Genomic DNA, 23,118 nt, shown 5'->3' with positions numbered 1-23,118 from the left:
ATGATCTTGGTTATTATGGTCTATTTTCTGCTTCTTTTTTATTCTCCAGATGGAGGTTTTAGTGTGTTATGGCTGAATGTAGAAGCAGACAAATAGAATCAGTGGACCGTGCTGCACAGAATGCAGGAACACTCAAATACGTTTAAGTGGAGACTGACAGAGTTTCTTTTCACCCCTCTTTTTTTTATTGACACACTGTCTGCAACCTCTAAACCTCCCCTGGCTCTCCTCTCTCTCTCTCTCTCTCTCTCTCTCTCTCTCTCTCACTCTCACTCTCTCACTCTCTCTCTCTTTCTCTGATGAGGTTTCCATGAAGTCAACATCAAAAGGATTGAACGCCTACACCTGTTCCCAAGCCAGGTCTCTAAGGCTGGGGGGCTGGTGGAGGGAGAGAGAGAGAGAGAGAGAGAGAGAGAGAGAGAGAGAGATGAACTCCAGATTGGATAATTCACCCTTAAACACATCTCAAACACATGGAAAGAGTAACCACAGAGTCTGCATATCTTAGTACATAACTAAAGTGTGGTGAGGGAGATGTAATGTATATAGTACTAGAATATGTAGATGTGTGTGTGTGTGTGTACACACACACACACACACACACACACACATATATATAAATATATATATATATATATATATGAATAAATATTTTATATTTTTGCTGTCTACTTGCAAAAATCCATATTGCATTTGATAATGTAATTTGCATGTTTACTTGCCATTTTGTGTTTTAGTGTGGGTCAGTTAGGTGTATTTTCTTTCCTTTTTTTTTACTCTATCATTAGCTTCTCTCCGGCAGTGAGTTTGTCCTCTCTGAACACGCTGAACAAACTAAACACATCCTGTCCTTCAGAGTTTCCATAGGAAAACAGGTTAATGATTCACTTTAAAGTCACTGCTACAGCTAAGCCTGATATATAACGTATATGCTTTCAGATCAGCAGCTAGACAGAAACACAGACATATTAGTTCCTATTGGTTTTGAGAGTGGACGCTCAATCAGAGGCAAATTAAGACTGGAGTACTGGTGGCTTTTTAGCGGGAGTCTGAGAAGATTATTAAAATTTTAGTGGACCACCCTTGAGTCTGCCCGCTGAGCAAAGCTTGGCTGCCCTTGGCACATTTGTTCTCAGGACTAGACTTTGTTTGGGGTCTGATATTGGAGCGGATATTCTTGGCTTGGTCCTCCATGGTTTTATTTACAGACTTCATAATTTTACAGGACAATTTTAGCACACATTTTAAACTAGTATTTAGAGCTATGTGGGTTCAACCCACATCATACTAAATACTAGATTGAATGTGGCAGGTGAGAGAGAAAGAGAGAGAGAGAGAGAGAGAGAGAGAGCATGCAAACGCAGTGTGTGATTCGCACTAATCTCCATTATATCTAAATCTGAAATCCGACTTCCAGTCCTTCTAATGCACCTTATAATTAAGTCACTATTTTCAGATTTAAACATCTAATTTAGTTTCTTCATAAATGGAATCAAGTAAACAAATGAATATTGAACAATAGTTATCCGGAAGCTGTCGCGCATGCAAATTTAATAAGGGACCATTATTCTGTGTAATCAGCAGCACAGAGTCAATGAAGCTACTAATTCACGTGAGAACAACAACAGATAAGGGCTGAGGCTTTTTCTCCAGATTCATCAAGCCCTCCTCGCTAAGGTTAAGGCCTTCTGAGCCGCCCACAGTCGGATTAACTGGAGCTGTGCTTCATCATAAAGAGGGAGATGAAGTGTCTGTAAACGTGGCATACTGAAAACCATGTTTGTGTTTGTGTTTTTTTTTTTTTTAGGCCAGTGAGGAGTGAGCAGCATCTGAAATGATTGCCACCGGGGGTGTGATCACAGGCCTCGCCGCCCTTAAAAGGCAAGACTCCGCCCGCTCCCAGTACCACCTGCCCATCCAGAGCACCGCCCCACCTCCGGAAAAGAAGAAGACCAAACGCAAGCCCCGAGCTGACGTGGTGGTGGTCCGAGGGAAGATCCGCCTCTACTCGGCCTCTGGGTTTTTCTTGGTTCTGGGAGTTCTGATTCTGATGGTGGGCATTGCCATGGCAGTGCTTGGGTACTGGCCTCACAAGGACAACCAGAGGGTGGCAGAGAGCAAGCTGTCGTCCAACGAGACGCAGGCTGGCACTTTAGCACAGTTCTTCGAGCAGCACCTGCATTCGGAGAAGATGAAGATGCTCGGGCCGTTCACCATGGGCATTGGTATCTTCATCTTCATCTGCGCCAACGCCATCCTACACGAAAACAGAGACCGCGAGACCAAGGTCATACACATGAGGGACATGTACTCCACCGTCATTGACATCCACAGCCTCAGGATACAAGAGCACAAGTGTATGAACGGAGCTTTTGCAGGGCCTTACGGGGAGCATGAAGTCAGGACTTACGAAAACCAGTCTGCCTCCAAACTGGCCGCCAACACGCTCCTCACGTTCTCTGGACTGGGCAGCAGGGAAGTCCATCTCTCGCGCAGAACCAGCTCGGCCGAGGATGAAGAAAGCCTGATGGGTGAGGCCAAAGGTGGCTCTGGCCTGCTCTCGCCAGGTTACAGAGAACGTTCCGGATCTATCTTTGGGTTCCAGCCGGAAGGCACGGGACGGGACGACAGGGGCGGCGTGTTGAAGAAGTGCCAGACACGTTCCATCGTCTCATCGTCCATCAGCGCCTTCACTCTGCCCGTAATCAAACTCAACAACTGTGTCATCGATGAACCTGACATCGACAACATCACCGAAGATTCCGAGCACAACCGAGAACATTCCAGACCTCCGTCCATGGAGTCCCTAGCTGTGCCTGTTCCCGCTGACATCGCCAAAGCCTACAAACCTCCTGGAGCCGTTTTACTGAGGAGCAGCTCAGCCACCGAGTCCCACTCCTCTTCCTCGCGCTCATCCCTCTCTCCCGGCTCCTCCAGCAGCCGGTTCCTCTCCCCCGGAGCTGCTCGTAAAGATTTCGGATCCAACAACTCCCTACACATGCTCTCGGCCCATTCCAAGTCTCTAGACCTGGACCGAGGCCCATGCACCCTGAAGGTCCAGCCAGAACAGCGAAAGCATCCCAGCTGGCCCAGACTGGACCGCAGTAACAGTAAAGGCTACACCAAACTAGAGAATAAGGAGGACCCCATGGATCGGCTACTGGTACCACAAGCGACAGCCAAACGAGATTACACCAAGAAAGAGAAGCTGCTGATGATCTCCAGGTCCCATAACAACCTGAGCTTTGAGCATGATGAATTTATGAGTAGCACTCTAAAGAGGGGGACCTCAGAGACCAGGTTTTAGTCAATTTCCTTCAAGGTTCTTTCACACATATTCATAACAATATTTGTGCTTTCAGGGCACTTCTGCAATATATGTGACAGTTGCAGTGAATGACACACACTGTTTAGATTGTGGTTGAATTGAAAGATGTAATTACAAATATGTGGGATAAACCAAGCAAATAACCAGTTTGTTTGGAGTGAATCAGAAAGCGTTGAAAATGTGCACTAAAGATGCACAAATAATCTTATGTGGCAATGAACTATAAAAATTTTGTCAATGTTAGTCAAACTATATCTAAATCAGAAAACAACCTAATAACCATGTAATTTGTCCAATCTTGTTAAAGTTTCTATTGTCTTAGCAATGCTAAGACAGGAGCTGCTGTTGTTTGTCAGAAGTACAGTCAGTGTATTGTACATGAGTCAGCCCTATCTTTTGCTATAAAGCTTTAAATAATTTATTGTTAAAAGAAAAAAAATACACACACACACATGTATATACTGCTATTTTTGGAGAAGAGTTATCAATGTAAACTTTATCTGTTTCTCAGAATAAACATGAACTTTTTAGATACTTTCTCAGTATGATACTCTGTTTATGACAATGTCAGATGATATAAAATCTAGAATATACTGAAACATCTGTCGACTCTTAAACCTCTTTATCGTGAATTCAAAACCATAGAGCCTGGTCTTTTTTTATATGTCATCTGGGTAAATTCTCCAGAAATTATTTTAAGCACGCAAGTGCTAAGACATTCATTCCCAACCGAATTCCTCACCATTTTCCATTAATAACATGAAGGAATTATAGAAAAACCTAGCCTCCTGGAAAGGAAATATTACAAACTTTCCCATGCTGAGCAGTGGCAGTTTAGGGAGTCTCAAATAAAGCTTATCCAAACGGGCTTCACATAATAACCTTCCATCTGGAGGATTATGGCCAGTGAGGGAGTGACTTCCAGCATTCCGAACGTTTCCATGACAATCACGGAATGTGTCACAGAGGGACTAGTACAGGAAAGATACATCCTTTCTTTTTTAACAGCTCCTTGGAACCAGAAGATAGGATTGATCTTGAATATGCATATTTAATAGTTCTGCTACCTCATTATTTTCAGTGTTGCATTTCAAAAAATCTGAATGCATTTGTAATATCTGTGAATCCTCTGGAAATCCTCATTCTAGTGAAATAAGCCCTTGTCTTTTCATATGTATTATTTGCGTGTAAACGGTCTTGTCATTTTCGAGTCTTCTCTGCGTAGTCCATACATAATATGTTGTCTCAAAAACAACAGGAAATAATGAGATGCATTGAGCATTAGGAAAAAAACAGTTTTTATTCAAACTAAGAGCATTTCCCTCGTGTCTATGGTAATGAGAGGTGTTATGTATGGGTTAGCTCTGTGTGTGTGTGTGTGTGTGTGTGTGTGTGTGTGTGTGTGTCTGTGCGTGTCTGTGACACTCTTCCCTCTGCTTAATAAGCTTTGACTTAGTTATGTTTATTTAAATGTGTTCATTTCTCTCCAGGTATACCCACTGAAGTCTATCACAAGACAAACGTCAACAGTAGGATGTGCCACAATCTCTAGCCCCCCCTCCCCAAAAAACCCATGCAAATGAATGCTTTGGGGAAAAAGTGGATGGAGAAAAAAAAGTGTGAAAATTCTAAGAGCCTAATCGCAGCTCTCTCTCCCAGTGAGCACCGGGGGCATTGCTCTTTGCTGATGGTAGTGGCATCCACAGTAGGAGGTGTGGGTTAACAGATTAATGGTGAAAGGGGCCCCCAGCAGAGGTAGGGACTGTCGGCTGTCAGTGCCCCTCATTAAGGTCTTGTGTGCGTCCTACACGGGGGTCCAGGAGACCCCTCTGGTGCCATGGTAACCAAGGAACCCCCCCCCCCCCCCCCAGTCACCATGGTGACATCAAAGACACTCCTCAACGGGGTGTCGGCAACATGCGAGGCTGGGGAAGTGGGAGGGGTGGATATGCTTTTAGGTACTGATAAACAGGTCAGCAGCAGTCTCGTCTCAGCTAATTATGAAAACTATTACAATGAGTTTATGTGTATAAATATAAATATTACAAATTCGCCAGTGAAAGACACACACAAGTTACACTGCATTTATACACAAAATGAGATTATGAAAAAGAAATAAAAAAGACTAAATGGGAATTTACATAACTGTACACAAAATAGGTCACATAAACAATTTCCCCCTCAAATTAAAAAACAAAACACCAGAAACAAAATCCCCAATCACGGCATTGGCCTTGGTTTAATAGGGTAGTTGTTTATTTAGGATGAAAGGTGTGAGTTGGACACAGCCCTGGTTTAAGTACAGGAGAGTGGGAGAGTGGGTAGTGTCTTGCTATAGGCTGGGCTGTGATTTATGACCCCAGTAAAAAGGGATGGTGTATTCCCCCACAGGGACACGCTGCTGAGACTGGCGTTCAGTAATTGAGCTGAGTTGAGTGAGTAAGTCTGCTGCTGATGGCCTCTTTTTGTACAGTAGATGGGGCTGGTTAACATGCCTGCCCACACAAAACAGTTGAGTCACAACATATAGTTTTAAATGTACACAAGGCTGTTTCTCCAAAATACAACCCCCCCACACACGCACACACACAAGCACAGAGACACGCACATCACACAAACAGATACACGTGGGTGCACGCAAAAACACATATAGACAAAGTCCATTATTTGTTCACAAAATGAATAAACAGCATAAAACACCACACATACATACACACACTGTCAATCCCAGCCTAACACTGATTGGAACATCACCTGACACTGTTCCATCCAACCCCCTGCACCACTTGACAAAAATATCGGCAGACCTTGGGGTCATGGTGAAGTCCCAAAGCATCAGAGAAATCTTCCATTACACACTGTGTAAATATTTTATACAAATCAGTGAGCGTTTCAGTAATACAGAGCTCTGCTACACTGGTAACCTTACATATTAGTATAGCTCTTAGACAGGCGCTTATCTGTCTGTGTGCACGCGCGTGCGAGCATGTGTGTGTGTGCGTGTGCAGTGAAAGCCCATTTGTGAAGATTGGTAGTGACACTGGGGATTTGTGCTGTTCAAGCTCTGCATACGCGCGCGCGTGTTTGTGTGTGTGTGTATGTGTGAGTGTGTCTGTGTGTGAAAAGCCATTTGTGAAGATTGCTAGTGGCACTGAGGACTTCGCGCATGTGTGTGAATGTGTGTGTGTGTGTGCGTGTGCGGCACAGATCTCGTTGCCTATGCTAGGTTGCAAGCGAGCCGCCTCGGATGATATATGCATACAGTCTATTAGTAAAATAGATGTTAGACATATTTATATCACCAACACAAAACTATTTTCAAAACGTATGTTGGCTATTTTCTTACACTGAAATTCTGCTGGGTCTATACGTGGTGAAATGAAATGAATGGAAATACAACCTGAAAAAAACTGTGATGTTGCAAACTCAGAAATCCAAGAAAGTGACAGAACTGAGTTATATGAAGTGGAAGAAATGAGACCAATGTGTGTCTTTAAAGCAACAAAAATAATGGTAATTTAGACTGAGTTTTATGTTTTGCTGTCAAATGTTGTTACCACGTTATTCAGTTTTACCTGCTTTTCTGCTCTCTGAGAAAACAGTGTTATGCAAAGTTCAAAGAATAAGAAAAAAAAGAATGATTTTATAATGTACTTTGAGATTTCATCTCATAAAATCAATGAGACTACAGGCTTGAATAATCTGGTGTCATATTAACTTCTTGACTCTATTACTGAATAAATTTGATGTGACAGTGACAGAAATTCTGAGGTGGCGCAAAACATGATCAAACTTTCCAGAAATTCAAAGTGAGAGTATAAATGTAGCACCATAATGCTCCATACAGCACATCGACACTGGGGTAGCTTACCCAAAGGCTCATGGGAAATTAACTGGCTTCTAATATACGGTTAAGTCTTTTGGAACAAGAAGACAGAACAAGTTTGACATTAGCTGAATCAATCGGTCATAGGTAGAGCCAGAATTATGCCCAGTGGAAACCCCAGGAGCTCTCACCACTTCAGATAACATATGAAGAAACATCACACAAGAGCCGCTGTAGCCATTTTGTTTCACGCTGCGAAAGTGATAGGAGGAGAGTGGAGTTTCAGGCTCTCTCTCTCCCTTTCTCTATCTTTCAGTTTTCTTAAGAGCACCACTAAGCCTTAGTGTTTACTAATTGATGAAATGTAAGCAAACTCAGAGGGAGGACAAGGGGCTGGATGGGAATCCTGATGGAGGACAGGACGAGATAGATAGATAGATAGATAGATAGATAGATAGATAGATAGATAGATAGATAGATAGATAGACAGACAGACAGACAGACAGACAGACAGACAGACAGACAGATAGATAGATAGATAGATAGATGGATGGATGGATGAGTGGAAATTTGTTTTGCAGTGCCCACATTTCACAGAAAGTTCTGTTCTCCCAGTCTGTGTACTAGACATCTCAGCACAGATGATGATGATGACAATGATGATGATAATGATGAAGATGTACATGCCACGACCAGAAACAGCTGTATCTCATTTCTCTCGGGTGGACCTTGTGCAACGACGAATTCTTTTCTCATTGCTCTCATTTCCCTCTCTTTCTGGGGAAAAATAGAGTGATATCAAAACAAATCCACTGAGTAAGATCATAACAAAACGGACTAAAATGATTGCAAAAATAACTCTTTCCAACTGATGAAAGTGGCATACATCGGCATGTCGGACGAGAAGGGTTTTTTTTTTTTTTTCAAATCACAAAGACCATCTGTGAAACATATTTCCCAGAAGCGTTTCCCCCAAAAAATACATCGCTTAATTAGTCATTTATTTCCCCCTCCGATCGCAAAACATCCAGACTGTGTCGGCAGAGGTGTATGTCTGTGATATATTAGCTTTTGATTAGCTAGCAGGGATCTAACAGAAGCTGTTCAGTAGTTTGAAATCATTTAGCCGTTTGAAAAGTACCTCCAGTGTCCGTGGACCATTAGCCAGAGATAACAACCCCCGCCGCGGCGGGGATTTTTTATTTTTTTTTCTGATTCTTTATCCTGGCAGGGCCTTGAAAGTTAACACAACCCCCTCTGCCTCTGAGCTGAGCCGGACGTTTCTCCTTACAAATACACTCCAAACTTTTGCCCCCCCCCCCCTCCCCACCCACCGTAAAGTCACCGTGGGAACTGGCTCCTCCTAGTTCCCGCCAACACCGTCTTTCCGCTCGTCCTCCTCATTACGCGAGAAGCTCCCCACCGAAGCTGTCAACACGACTCAAAAAGATTTCTTTGTTCAACCTACTTGGCCAAAATTCTCTGATTACCTCCCATCAGCCTGTGGTGTTAAGGGATCTGGTGATGCTGTTACTGACATGACGACGACTGACAGATGCGTTCATGCAGGCAACCCGCTGATGTAAGAAACTCGAGGCCGAAGAACAGCATCTTTACATTAACAGAATACAATCAGAGGACATGCTTAAAGATATCAAAGCTTTACATTATCTTCTTCTAGGAGATGAGGTACTTTTTTTCCACTTGAACTGATTTTAATAATCAGCTCATGCTTTGAGCAAAGGAAGGTGGACAACTCATTAAAATCGATGTGGGAGTGTGTATGCAGACACTTCAGCAACAGTGATTAATTCTGAACCAGGCTATTGTCTAAATGTTAGTACCTGATGCGAAATGAAGAAATATCGCACTGGAAAAACATGGTAGTGTGCGGTAATGGCCCATTCTCATGTATAAGTCAGTTATAATCAAAGGGAATAGGCTATGTCTGTGAATGTGGCATAACACATTGGACATTATGAGTATGGCATGTGGTTCTTCCGCCCGGCCCCCGGAGAGGTGATTCAAAAGGTGTTCAGCACATGGACATTAGTAACCACATCTTACCTCTGTTTCCCATGGTTCTATGGTTCCGTAAAAACAAAACCTGAAGTGCTTGCTAAGGACTCCTTGAGATCAAGACTTCAAAAATAGTTACGAACTCTATGCATTTTATGGTTATGGTTATAATGGTTATGAAATCTATGCATTATGTGTGTGTATATATATGTGTGTGTGTGTGTGTGTGTGTGTATACATATGTATAATACACACACACACACATATATATATGTTATATCTATCTATCTATATGTAATGTATGTGTATGTGTATGTGTGTGCGTGTGTATACACCCCCTCCCCCTACCCAGACTTAAATACTCAGTATATTTTCTACCTCTTTTAAGAAATGTATATTATATTCACAGTATTAAAGCTCTTGCACTGTTTTGCACTGTTTTTGATCTTTATTTGTTCTGCAGTACTTGTTGCTTTTATTTCCCATCGCACTTCAATGTTGTATTGTATGGAGCACCATCATACCAAAAAAATTCCTTGTAGGGGCAACTTGCTGCCACAATTTCATTGCAAAAAACCGCCTAGGGGCATCGCAACATGCATCGCAATTTTTTTTAGAAAAGCTGCCGTGAAATCAGGCATTTTAGGCCGCAACAATCCCAAAAAAGGTCCGCAAAGTCCTGGTTTATTGTTAAAACCGATAAGTCACTTCATGCTTGATTTTCTTATTGTGATTCTGATTAATGCCAGTCTCTCTCTGCCTTCAACACTAAGTGCCTAGCAATCATAGAAAGTGCTACATGTGTATTGCCCGCTTGAAACTCTGCAAAATATCAAGGTTGGAAGGGGCAGGGACAAATGGCTCCTAAAATGCTCGTAAACAGTACGAAAACATCTGACGTCCTTTAATCTACTGAAGCTGCAGAAAAGGGGCTTTTACAACCATGACAAATTGTTCTACTTCAGAAACACTTTTAGTGTCACTCAGAGTGCGGATTGTGGGGGGGGGGGGGGGGTCAACTTTTTCTCCAGGGCTATATAGCATAGGATATATAAATCGACCCCCCTGAACTGTTGTTTTTACCTCTTTTGGGGGGGTCCAAATCTTAATTAGGGGGGTCAGACCCCCCAATCCCTCCCCCCATAGTTTGAACCCAGGTGTCATTGTTGGGGTTTTAAAAATGTTGAGGTGTACGAGCCAAAAGAGATGAAATGAGAAGAAATCATTTTCACTCTCAGCTAAAAGATGAAGTTGACATACCCATAAATTTGCACGTGTTGTCCCCAAGGCAGAGTGGTTTGAAGCTCTCGCTGCTGGCCTTGCTATTTTCATAAGAGTTTTGTGGATTATTTATCATGTGGTGTATTGTCATGGCATTAACATTTTAAAAAGACATGTTTTATTTCATATGAATTAATTATAAACGTGCCAGCCCTGAGTTATAGGGATTTCAACACAATGAGACAGTAGAGGCACACACTGTCTCATAGCTATTTTGTCATATGAGTGTTTTATGACAAAGATCTGTGTTGTAAACCAAGGTATGAATATATATTCTTCTAAATTCCTTTTCCTTTTGAACTTTTCTTAGCTACATGCATGTCTGACTGGGCTGTGTTTCCGTGTAAAAGTATGAAAGGTTGAAACCTAGCTTATCTGAACCAAACAGCTTTGTGGGTAATTTCAATGAGATGTGATGTTTCTTGTCTTTTTTTTGTGTGTGTGTGTGTGGACTTCAAACTAGTTCATTTGCGTTTAAAGTGCATGAGATGGCTAAGAGCAGCTGCTAGGTTATGTCTGCTTGTTCTCTTTTTCTCAAGATCCATTTCAGAGCCACCCATGCGAGACATGGCTGTGAATTATTGAAGAGTGATTTTTACAGTCTCACACGATTGTTGGTGAAGTGTCATGCCTTCCTACTGGCTTCATAAAACTTAAATTAAATGATCTGAAAACATGAGCTCAGGACAAACCAAACAGCAGCGTAAAGGCCCAAAATAGAATAACTAATAACTTGTTACATCATGGGCAGGTTATTGCCTTTTGGTGTGAATGAAGAGACCCGAAATATTATGACAAGTTATGTAATAACTGCTAGTAATGTGATAAAACGTAACGTAATAAAGCCGGGAGTCTACGAATCGGTCAATAATGTAATAAAACCATGGATCAACGATGTTATAACATCTTGGCCAACAAAGTAATAACTTGTTAAATTGCTAGCAGGATGTTACATAATTGCTTTGGTGACCAGTTTTCTAATGAACAATGTAACAACACAGATTTCCATGCAGTTCTGTTGTTTGGGTTCCCTTGTTAGTCCCCATCTTTGTACACATCAGCAGGGTTCGAATTAGGGGGGGGATTGGTGGTTCTGACCCCCCCACTTAAGACTTGGACCCCCCCAAAAGAGGTAAAAACAACAGGTCGGGGGGGGGGGGGGGGGGGGTCGAAACATTTATATATCCTATGCTATATAGCCCTGGAGAAAAAGTTGACCATCCCTATTGTCATTGTATAATTCACACTCTGCACATCAGGTCCATAAAATCAAGCGCATCAAACTAATGAATACTAAGAAATCTAAATGAATAACATTTAGAATTACATGCTGAAGTAAATGAACTTGTCTTCAGGACTAGAGGGAGGAAACGCAACTTCAAACTTGGAGTGTGGTATTAATATGACCAGCCAGGCCTCCCTAACTGCTGTTTGCAAATTAAAAGTTTTATGTATAGAATTATGTGAAATTAAGGGTCAGAATGGAAATATGTTGCTGGCTGATAAGACACTTGTCGTTAGCAGTCTAGGCCCTAGCCAGCTAGTCACAAAGGTGAATGATCTTGTATAAAGTTGCCACGGATTTGTGGCACAAATGTATCATAATGTAAACACAATGTCAATAATAACCTGCCTAAAATGTAACAAGTTGTAACATTTTGTGAGTTACTAAAATGTAACAAGTTGTAACATTTTGTGTGTTACTACATTTTGGGCCTTCACAAGCATTTTATCCCTGTTCGTTAGTGTGTATTTTTTTTTTTTAAGAAAAATTGTTCTAGTAGGCCAAGCTGCTAAGCGTAACATTTTAACCACTTTCAGATAAAAATGCACAATGTATACGCATGAAGCGCCTAAAGACTCGCCTTTCCAACAGAACCCTCACCTCCACAGCCACGGACCAACCCAACCCCTCCACACTCAACCCGAATTTACTGCCTAGACCACTCTGATGTTCCAATGCACTAACACAACCCATCATTCTATGATGTATGTCTCATGGCAGATCAGTACATTCACTATAAATCTCTGCTGATGTTTATATTGTCCTGTCTGCACTTTTCATGATGTAGACTTCCTTTCCTCTGTGACTGGTACTACCTAGCACTGAACATTTTGTCAGAGGTACTTGATATTACGGGGGCTTTTGAGCCACTTGTAGTCCATTCTCTTATTTTCCTTTAACATTCTGGTCTAGTGATGATCTTAGCAGTGGCACTTACGAAACAGCCAGCGCCTTGATGGCTACGTGCTTGTTTTCTATTCTGCCTGTCTTTGAAGTCACTTTGGATAAAAGCGTCAGCTAAATGAATAAATGTAAATGTGTACGTGAGTGTCTACAGGAGTAACGTTCAGCTTTCAAGAGTACGTATGATAAATCCGTTATTTTGAAATAACTTGAGCCAGCTTTAGTTCTAGTTTTCTTAATATTCCAGGGATATACCTACAGGGTTCCGTTGTCTGCTCTGTGACTGTCAAACACAGATGGAACAGCTTGAGGCATGTGCAGAATAAGCTTTTATTAACAGAGGATTTCTTGAACAAGCAAAACAACAGCACAGTGGCTAAGTAAACGGAAAACCCGAGAACTAGAATAACACACCAAAGTTTACACAGACAGCAAGAGCTTAGTCTTGTAGTACAAATAAAAAACTTTGCACCTGAGCAAGGAACAGTCAGAGGTATTTGTACATTTTTGAACAAAGGGAACACAAACAGAAAATTGGTGTACCACGGTTCAATTGGCCAGTGGTTTAATAAGCCAGTGAATTCGAGTGGCAGTTGGCAGAATTTGGGGGGGAAAGGGTGAGTGGAGCTCTTGCTAGTGATCTTTGCCGACCAGGGGGGTGACCCCTGGGAGAAGGAGCGGGTTGGTTAAGGTGGTGCTGGTTAGCTAAGGTGGTGTTGGTTGGTTAAGGTGGTGCTGGTTGATTAAGGCTGGTGGAACCTGATGAGGCTGGGATTCGGGATACGGGACACTGGAACCCAACACCGCTCATCAGGACCGCACCCCTAACAGTCCACAAGCTTTTGCATACATCCCCTGCGTCTCTGGGAATCCAAAGAGGGTTCTGACTGAGTAGGTGGTGGAACCTTCTGTGTGGAGGTGGCTCATGCAAGCACCATAGCAGCCAAGGTCTGATTCATTTTCCAAAGAAGAATAAGGTTGCAGAGAGATGTTGGTCCTCTCCTCTCCTCTGCGCTCCTCTCCTCTCTCATTGAAACACATTCCAAGCTAAACATCAGTATGACTGATAAACATGCTGCAGACTGAGAAACCTATTAACTGTGTCTGGTGAGTAATTTATCAAGCCTCATTGATCAATACCTTTGATACACACAACACCTGTTCAAACCTAATCAGATAAAATAGCTCAATAAATTGAGACAGCCGTCTCAAAATGCACCATGGGAACAGACAGAGCTGGGTGGTGGAGGTATTGTCTACAAATGGAACTGTTAATATGGCCTGTTAAAGAGACAGGCTAGCCATTTACAGGATTATAAAATGTCTAGTCATGATTTTACGCTTCTTGATATTTGTGTCTAAAGTGGATTAGGGGAGATATGCTAATCTTTCTCTCCTTTTCTGTTAGCGGGACGACTGGACTTCCATTAGCCCCTTGAAGGACAACACAAAACTTGTGGACTGTTGAAAGTGTCCTTGAAATCTTGAACACCCTCTCTCCTACAGTTCACTTCTCTTATGGGCCTTATTCTCTCTCTCCCTTCTTCTCTCTTCATCCTCACTGTCTTTCCCAGAAGAGCTTGTTCTGAGACCAGTGACCGTATTTTTAACACTGTATTTTTAAAGTGGTCATTATCGATAGAATGGGTTTTGCATGCTCAGGCTCTCTAATGGGATTTAGTAATTTAGTAATTAGCCTTTGAGTTATAAATATATTTGATATGACATGGCCTCTCTCATATCCTAAATGTCCATTTTATATGGATTATGTGAAACGTAACTAAAAAAGTAAAAAAAAAAAAAGATACTCGCCAACACATTACATATTTCTAGTAATATAAATATTAAGGCACATTGAAAACTCATCAGAAACATTTCTTTTCTTTCAGCTATACCCATCTAACATTTTGGAACATGGACAAAAGCTGGACAATGTTTATCAAACAAACAATGCTGGATGAAAATTTGAACTGGTGCTAAAGGCATTGGGAAGAGCTGAACAGTGTGAGAGTTGAGGTGCTGTTTCTGAATGTTTTGTAGACTGCAAAATGTTCTGTCTCTCCTCGTCTATCACCACTTTGCCATGGAGAAGATTCCAGAAGCCTCCAAGCACGCACCCCAACTCTCCTTTTTAGGCTGGGACGCACTACCCTGTCAAAGACTTAATCAGATCGTGGGAGCAGCCAGTACTACAAGAGGAGTCTCGGTGTCTGTCCAAAGAAAGATTGTAATGTTCGTTCATCGATGCCAAATTAAACAGGAGGAGGTGAGGCAGATATTTGACATCTTTCAGACACTTTGCATAGTCGTTACTATGCCACTCAGGCTTACGGGCCTATGTAATATACCGCATATAAAAAAATCAATCGTATCACCTCCCTTATCACCAAATATGGCTGTTGGACCAGAATGATTCAGCGTTCATGACGGTATTGACTACAAAATTCTTGCAAAGTAATTTCACTGAATGACAATACTGTTTTCCTGTGCGTCTGCCTTGTGTAACTTTGTCTTAGACGTTTGCTCTTTCGAGACAACTGTTTGACAGTGGAAATGTTTTTTTTTTTTGAAGAGCTGTTGACTAACCACATAGTGACAACACAGAAATGATCTGTGATGGATGAGTCTGATGGGTGGAAAAAACATGTTTGGGGTTTCTGGACTAGTGTTGGTGAGTTTTGTTGGATGACATTTATGTTCTGGAACATTCAGTCCTACCTGTCAGAACCTGAGGGCCAAAGAAGAGTTCTGGAATTAGAGCTAGACACTTAAGAATACCGTTACTGCTGCTACAAAAAGCAGGAGGTGGTTACCCATGGCAACCAGGTTCTTAGCATTGTGTGTCTAGATATGTATGAGGACACATCTGAGTCACACACATATGCTTTTCTCAGAGCTCAGGTGGTATAGATCACTCTTCAATTCACCAATCTGGGCTGCAGGGGTACATCTATAATAAAAACGTAGTCTTTCTCATCGTTCTCTTTGTCAGCATTATTATGAACATTATTGTGAATATAATCATTTTAGTAAGATGTTCAATTTTAGTGCCGTGTATTTTAGAGCCTGATGGTGTTTATACATAGATAAAAGTAGGAAAACTGAAAAAAAGAGCAGTAAATGAATAGTTTATAAGAGATGGAAAAAAACATGAACGTGTCAAAAATCAGAAAGGGGGATTCAAGTAGTGTGTCATTGTGTTTTTAGTGACTACTCTGTGTGTCTGCTGTTCTCAATGACTAAAGTGATCTCTGTTTCGCTCTCTCCCTCTGTGTGTGTGTGTGTGTGTGTGTGTGTTTAGTGTGCTTCATATCTGATGTAATCAGTGTGACAGTGCATTTGGTGTCTTCACTATGAAATAAGCTAATATGCATGTATGGTGACTTAAAATGTCTCTCTCTCTCTCTCTCTCTCTCTCGCTCTCTCTCTGTATTTATATGTTGCGTGTTTTGTAAGTGAGGTAATCTGTCTGAAAGTGTGTTTGGTGTATATTTTATAGCTGAGGTAATCTGTCTGAGAATATGGTGTAGTTGCTTTAAAGCTGAGGTAACCTCTCTGTGACTATGCCCCACATTTTAGTCACTGAGGTGAAATAATGAATAGGGAGCTGTGAGGAGACAGAGAGGATTCTAGAAGCAGGTGTGTGTGCGTGTGTGTGTGTGTGCATGTATGGTGTGTGTGGTGGAGAAAGGGGTGGGTGGGGGCCAAACGAATATTACCCCCCTGGACAGATTGACCTTCTAAGACCATAAACAACCTTAAACTGATTTGAATGACAGCACACTTCAGCACACACACACGCACACACACACAGAGTCCCCTAGTGTCCTGCATTATGAAAGACAGGTCACAGTGATGTCTGTGGAGTAACTCCATAATCCTGTAGCTTTTGCTGATGGATTATGAGGAGAAGGAGGTGTGCACTCACAATATTGTGAGGGAGGTTGTTTCAGCTTCTGCCATTATAATCCTCTTTCCAAGCACATGAAACTTCGTTCTTTTATATTCACTCCGCGAATTCTACAGACTCTTCTTGTTGGCTGAGAGGCTAAAAGTGCTGTAATTTCCTTTTCTTTTTTCCATTTTCATTCTTTCAGGGTCTTCGTTAGTATAATTATCTGGGTTTTTCTTGGGTTAACATTTGTTTACAGTGCCAACTGCCTCCGCATTTTGCCACTCATTACAATCAGCAGCTGCGTAACAAGCAGAGATTTTAATCAGAGTTCGTTTTTACAAACACAGACACTGTGTATTCTCTAGCAGTCTGTGCCTGCTTCAGGAGCACAGGGCGATTCTGAATAGGCCTAATCACAGCCCATTTTAATACAATTGAAAATCCAATTAAAGAAAGTGTAGCAATAGACAGAGCTGTCATTTCTAGAACATTCAGTACAGCAGTGAGTGGAAGCTCTACATGTGTAAGTAAGTCTTGTCTGAACATCTGAACATGTATGTCACACATAACAGTCGCGAACGACGCCCTCTCTCATGTGAACGAACATGAGGGAATATGGAGAGTGCGAGGCCTGGGCGTAATACGCAGCTGAAGTATTTAGATGGTCGGGCTCTGTTCCAATTCTCTCCAGTGTTCCCTTGCCTTGTAACCTTGCTCTGGAAAAAAAAAGAACAAAAGAAAAAACAAAAAAATTCAACCAACAACTAACCATCCAACCAACCAACCAAACAAACAAAAGAAAAAACAACAAAAAAAAAAAAACAGGATAAATGACAGTTTTGATAGTTATTAAGACTCTTATAGTACTCTCATAGTTTAGTAGTGTAATGTTTGTCTGCTCAGCCCAGGTCAGAATTTTAGTACCTTAAACAGAGAAGTGGACAAAGCAATGGAGCTATGTGAGAGTACTGGAACGAAGCCCTGACCTTCAAATACTCTAAATGTTTATTGGACCTAGATGACATCAGTGGTAGTAAGTAGCACATATGTTGAAATTCATATAGCGTGAAGACCGTCAAGCCAAACAAAGGAATGATCCTTTATAAAGATACTGTCAACGTATGATCAGTGAGCATGTGCGTATACCTTATCTCTCACCAGTCACCGTCACTGTGATTCAATGGTTTTTCTGATTAGTTAGCAAACACATTGAGGCAAAGCAACGAGAACACTGTTTACATTTAAATCAATAATGCTTTTTCTTGTTTTTGTTCTGTCTGAAAGCAAAGCCGCTGCGCGGATATCACCGGAAAAATCGCCACCTGTGTTCAAGTTTGTTTAGTATCAGTCTGGAAAATCTGCCCCCGTCTCAGAGTCTGTTCAGTATCGCAGATGCTCCAGGCTTCACGTCAGATTCTGGAATATTTAATGCGCTTCTGTTTGTCGGTTGGTTGGTTGGTTGGTTTGTGAGATGTGAGCTGCAACCTGTTCAGCTATTTGTCAATCTGATGAAATCTGATGAATCCCTGAGCACATATTATTATTATTATTGTTATTATTATTATTATCATTATCATCTTATCATGATCATTTTTGGGTCTGGTATAACAGGAAAAGAAACAGAATTCTGCACAATTCTGAAAAGAAAGCAGTCAGGCACAAACACCTGCATCGCTCCACGTTAGCTAAGGACAAAGAGACTTTGAAAGCGAAGTCCTGGGGAAGAGGAGAATTGGCTGCCCATCACCACTGCTCTTCTTCTCTCACCCTGTGAAGTCAATGGTACTGAACCCTGTGTCCTCCGGAGACTGTCTTATGTAAGAGGTTAGCACCCAGCATCGCGCATCTGCTGTTTCCATAGAAACTCTGTTAGAAACTGTACCCCCCACCCCCCTCCACACACACACCCCATCTCAGATAAACTGCAGATTAATTGGCAATTATCCCTGCATGCTTTCCCCCCTCCCTTCATCCCATTTCATAAAATAATTATGATGAATTTTGGCCCTTGCATTTTAATGAGTGTGTGTGTGTGTGTGTGTGTGTTAAAAAAAGAGAGAGAGAGAGAGAGAGAGAGAGAGAGGGAGAGAGAGAGAGAGAGAGAGAGAGAGAGAGAGAGAGAGAAAGAGTTCAGGCACAACAGTGTGTGTGTGTGTGTGTGTGTTAAAAAGAGAGAGAGAGAGAGAGAGAGAGAGAGAGAGAGAGAGAGAGAGAGAGAGAGAGAGAAAGAGTTCAGGCACAACAGAATTGAAAAAGGAAGAAACTGATTTCCCTCTTGTACCTCCACTCCGTTTATGAATGTTATAGCACTTTGTGTCCGATGAGAACACGTGACATTTTACCGTCCATATGTGTTCATGTGACAAACACAGATCAAATTCTACATAATGGCAATGGTCATACTTAAAAGAATTGTCAAAACATTTCAGTATCTTTGAAGACTTTAATTTGAGGTCTGGGACAGACAAAATTTTACTCAAACTGACTGGACCAGGGCAAACACATCACCAACATTGTTAAAATGGCCTAGGAAAGAATATTTTCCTTCCATATTATTCCCTCCAAGACTCAGGCAGCTCAGTGTCTCATGTCGGATCTTGATCCTGTTCTTCTCCTCCACCGCTGAAGGCGTCCTAACCTTCTCCATTACAGCCTGGTTCCCCTCTCCCTCCAGCTGCTACAGGGCCAGGCTGTGGCAGATCGTCTGCTCAGGGGAGGAGATCAGTGGGTGCCTGCCTCCGCCCATCAAGGCTGTGCCCACCGTAGGAGCCAGAGAGAAAGAGAGAGAGAGAGAGAGAGAGAGAGAGAGAGAGAGAGATATGGGCAGATCTCTGTCAACTCCTCATGTCCAGGTAAGCAGCTCTTTACCACGCTGACATCACCGAGACTTTACTGAATGGTCGTTACTCGCACGACACATATATGCAGCTTTTTCTCCATGGCCTCCTAAACAAGTGCCCCATAATCATTCCCCGTCCCTCTTTTTTTACTTTTTTTTAATTCACTTTATTATTACCTATTACCTATTACTATACCTGTCTGCACAGACGATCAATGTTGAATCTGTTACTTTTGTTTTACCCTGCGTGTTGCACCTATTTATTACTGTGCTGATTTGCACACGCGTTGAATGTTGAATTTGCGATATTGTTGTTTTTACCCCGTGCGTTGTGCTGTGGAAAGTGTTGTCGATCGCTGTACGTCTTCATTCTACAGAGACAAATTCCAGTGTATCCTTTACGCCTAGTGAATAAAGTTCTTCTTATTCTTATTCTGACTCTCAGGAGTGTTCTTAGAATTCCTGATACCCAGCATTCCACTGGCAATATACACCTTCCACCACAATGTATCAGAAATAGTTTAGACCAGCAACAGTAGCTATACGTTGTTGAAAACCTGTTTGAAGTTATTAAAATGCTGAAAGAGGAATGTTTTTCAGATAAAAAAAAATAAATAAATGATGAAAATTGGCTGATATGCACCTCTGGTATACAGCAGTGGATATTTTTGGTTCACGGGTAAGTCACGGCATATGTCAAGCCTTGTTCACACATCCAGGAAATATCATTCAACAGGAAAATGTCAACCTCAGTTCTTCCCTAGCTGCCAGTCAAATCAAAGATCAGATGCCTTCCCTGGTGCTTCACAGTGCCCTTACATGTGTTCACTGATTCTATATATACACATATTAAACTCCCGTTTCCGACCACGCACAGTTAATGAATACTTTACCCCTCATTGGTTCCTGCATTTTCAAGTCGCCTCAAAACTGTCCTTAACAGTATCTACCAATGTATCGATATGTTTGAGTGTCATTTGAGTCAGAGAGAGTGACTCACAGTGCCTCAGCCTGGACAGTTCATCAAAAATAACATGTTTATTTATGAATATGGCTAATTCGATTCGCCCATTCTAAGCGGCAACACATCAGAACCTCCCTGCATGCTTATACTGTTCAGTAATGATCAAGGTCTCTGAAACTTTCTGGCGCTCATCGGATGGGAAAGTTCAACCCTGAGCCTAACAGTAGACTTTCAAAAAACTGAAGGCAATCGACTGGCGACAGAGCCGACACTTCGGCCTGCGTCCAAGGAAAGTCAGCTCTGGTAAACTGGAAAACTTGCCGAAGGATTTTTGCTGTTGTTGTTATTGCTGTTAAATGAGGAACATACCAGAGAGGCATGTAACCTAAAAGGTTCACATCAAAGAGACAGTCACTGAACTGCAATTTACACGTTAACAATCTACACCGTGTATTTGACAAAAACACTGATTTCAACAGACATTTAAAAGTCCTTAAAACGTTGCTTCTATATTAAACATGCAGGACAGAAAAGTTATACAAAAACTCGTTTCCCTGAGTAGGCTTACTTTGATAAAGTGATGAATTTCATGCTAACATTTCATGCGAATCTCATGCTAACTCGAGTACTTTTCTGGATGAACTCTTTCACATCCACTCAACTGAATTTTCTACGATTGTAATAGCGCCTCTCCTCAGGTGAGATGTCTTAGTGGGGTCTCTTGCACACTGCTGATGAGTGGATAAACAGTTTGTTAAGTCTGTGTAAAGGTTAGGTGGTTGTGTAGGTGGGAGTCTGTTTACTGTAGTTTAAGTTCTCAGTAATTGCTCTCCTCATGGGTTTATGCCCATTGAAAATAAATCAAAACAAGAACGAGTTTGAGAAGTTGCGTGATTCAGAGCCTTTGTTTTGGTCTGAACGTTTTTTTTTTTCCCTCAGACTTCATCATTCTCACAGACACAATCCCTCTCTCTCTCTCTCATATTATACACACACAGACAAAATAAATCAAAAACAGGGAGATAACAGTGTTCTCATACATAGAAAAATAGCTCAATATCTGACAAAGACGCGCGACAAGTATTTCACCCGAACATGAGATGAGATCAATTATGAAACTTTCTTCTTCGGATTTTCGGCTTGAACTGGTATTTGGAACAGCGCTTACGTAAATGCCAAAATTTTCATACCCAGAGCTTATCTACGTGTGACGTGTCCTTTCTGTCGTCTGTCCTCCATCAGTAAGGCAGTGATCCTGTGTGTAATTAGTGTTTGTGTCGGTGACAGAGGGTTACCTACAATACCGTCGAAATAATTAAGAGTGACGTCCCTCCCTCCGCTGTTTCACGGCCAGAGACAGAGTGCGACCTACTCTATTTCTGGTGTGTATTTCTCCTGTTCTGGTCCGTCATTCCCACGAGAGGTTTTAATGAGCAAGGGACATGCAGGCATCTCTGGCACTGAGAAAATTACACCGTGCGCGGGGAAATATGCGCTCATTACTAGATAATGGATACTAAGGCTAACAGGTTACTACGGTTTTTCTACCTTTTTTACAAAGAGCAGCTGTCTAACAATCCTTCAACCCCTGACATTTACTGTACTGCCTTTTAAACATTATTGAAAAAAAGTTGAATTTGATTCTGTATGCGTGTGTGAGCATGCGTGCTAAAAAAAACAAAACAAAACATGCCAATTAGAGGGCACCAAACTGTCTCCTCTATTCCAGTGTAGATCACCCCAGAGTGACCACTGTGCAGAGAACAGCACAGCCTTCCTAGACAAAACGCTTCAGGCAATGCATCGCATCACTCACGTCATCGTGTAGGACAGAGGAAAAACATGGGGACACAGCAGGAAAGATTGCAAACGCAGGACAACAGCGTTAACACTCCAAAGAGAATGGAAAATACAAAATATTTGAAATTTTCGAACTAAATTTCACATTGAACAGGTTTTAAGGATGATGATATTTACAATACAGGGTTTTTTTTTTTCACATTACTCATTGAGTGCTCATCGAATCAAAACCTCTCCAGATTTCCATTAACATTTCCCTCCTTCTGCTTACTCCTGTGGGATGCTCTTCAGAGCCTATCTGTTTATGCCTGGTGTGTGTTCAGTTCATCTGCTCTTCTGATTCATTCTCTCTTCCAATCATCCAATCTTTATTTTTCTACTCAGACACGTCATTGGCTGGTGCTGAAATGGAATCATGAGTGAAGTTTATCCAAACAATGCTTGCTGTAATTTTTACATGCATTATTACACTGTTATTAAACAGCAATAACTGGCGGACTCTGGTGAATCTGGTTTGGGAAAAGCAAGACACAAAACTGTCTGAAGATGTAGGATAGAAGAGAACTCGTGTTTTTTGAAAAATAAGGGAAATGCCATAAAAGTTGTAAAAACAAGGAGAATCCTTAGCAGCTCCTTGCTATGGAACACAGTGCATTTCAAACGTTGGCTGTTGCCATGACGACACGGACAAAACAAGTAACCTTGGGAGGGAAACTGAAGAACACCTCACAAAAGGGAGGACTGAGATAATCTTTTAGTACCAACATGTATGCACTGCCACCGATTTTTAATTAAAGCCACATACAAACTCTCTAAGACAATTCGCCGGCCTAGCTGAAATACATTTCTCTTCAAATAATTGCATGGAATAAAGTGCCTTAAACTTTTTTTTTTTTTCAGGCACACAGAGAAAAATATCTGAGGTTTTTCAGAGCACGAATCCTTTGAACGGGTAAAACTCTTTGAAATTCTGGTGCA

The 23,118-nt window shown here is 41.7% G+C and overlaps 1 protein-coding gene across 1 annotated transcript; it reads left to right on the top strand.

Annotated features, from left to right (window-relative positions):
- The first annotated feature begins 1,834 nt into the window (after positions 1 to 1,834).
- On the top strand, positions 1,835 to 3,346 carry tmem200a (transmembrane protein 200A). The gene has a single exon (XM_030782641.1). The coding sequence runs from the start codon at positions 1,835 to 1,837 to the stop codon at positions 3,305 to 3,307; it is 1,473 nt and encodes a 490-aa protein (XP_030638501.1). The 3' UTR covers positions 3,308 to 3,346.
- Positions 3,347 to 23,118: the final 19,772 nt, after the last annotated feature.

This window comes from Chanos chanos, chromosome 8 (assembly GCF_902362185.1).
Source record: "Chanos chanos chromosome 8, fChaCha1.1, whole genome shotgun sequence".
NCBI classification, from domain to species: Eukaryota; Metazoa; Chordata; class Actinopteri; order Gonorynchiformes; family Chanidae; genus Chanos; species Chanos chanos.
The sequence above is the reverse complement of the archived record's forward strand: the minus strand, read 5'-3'. Positions and strand labels throughout refer to the sequence as shown.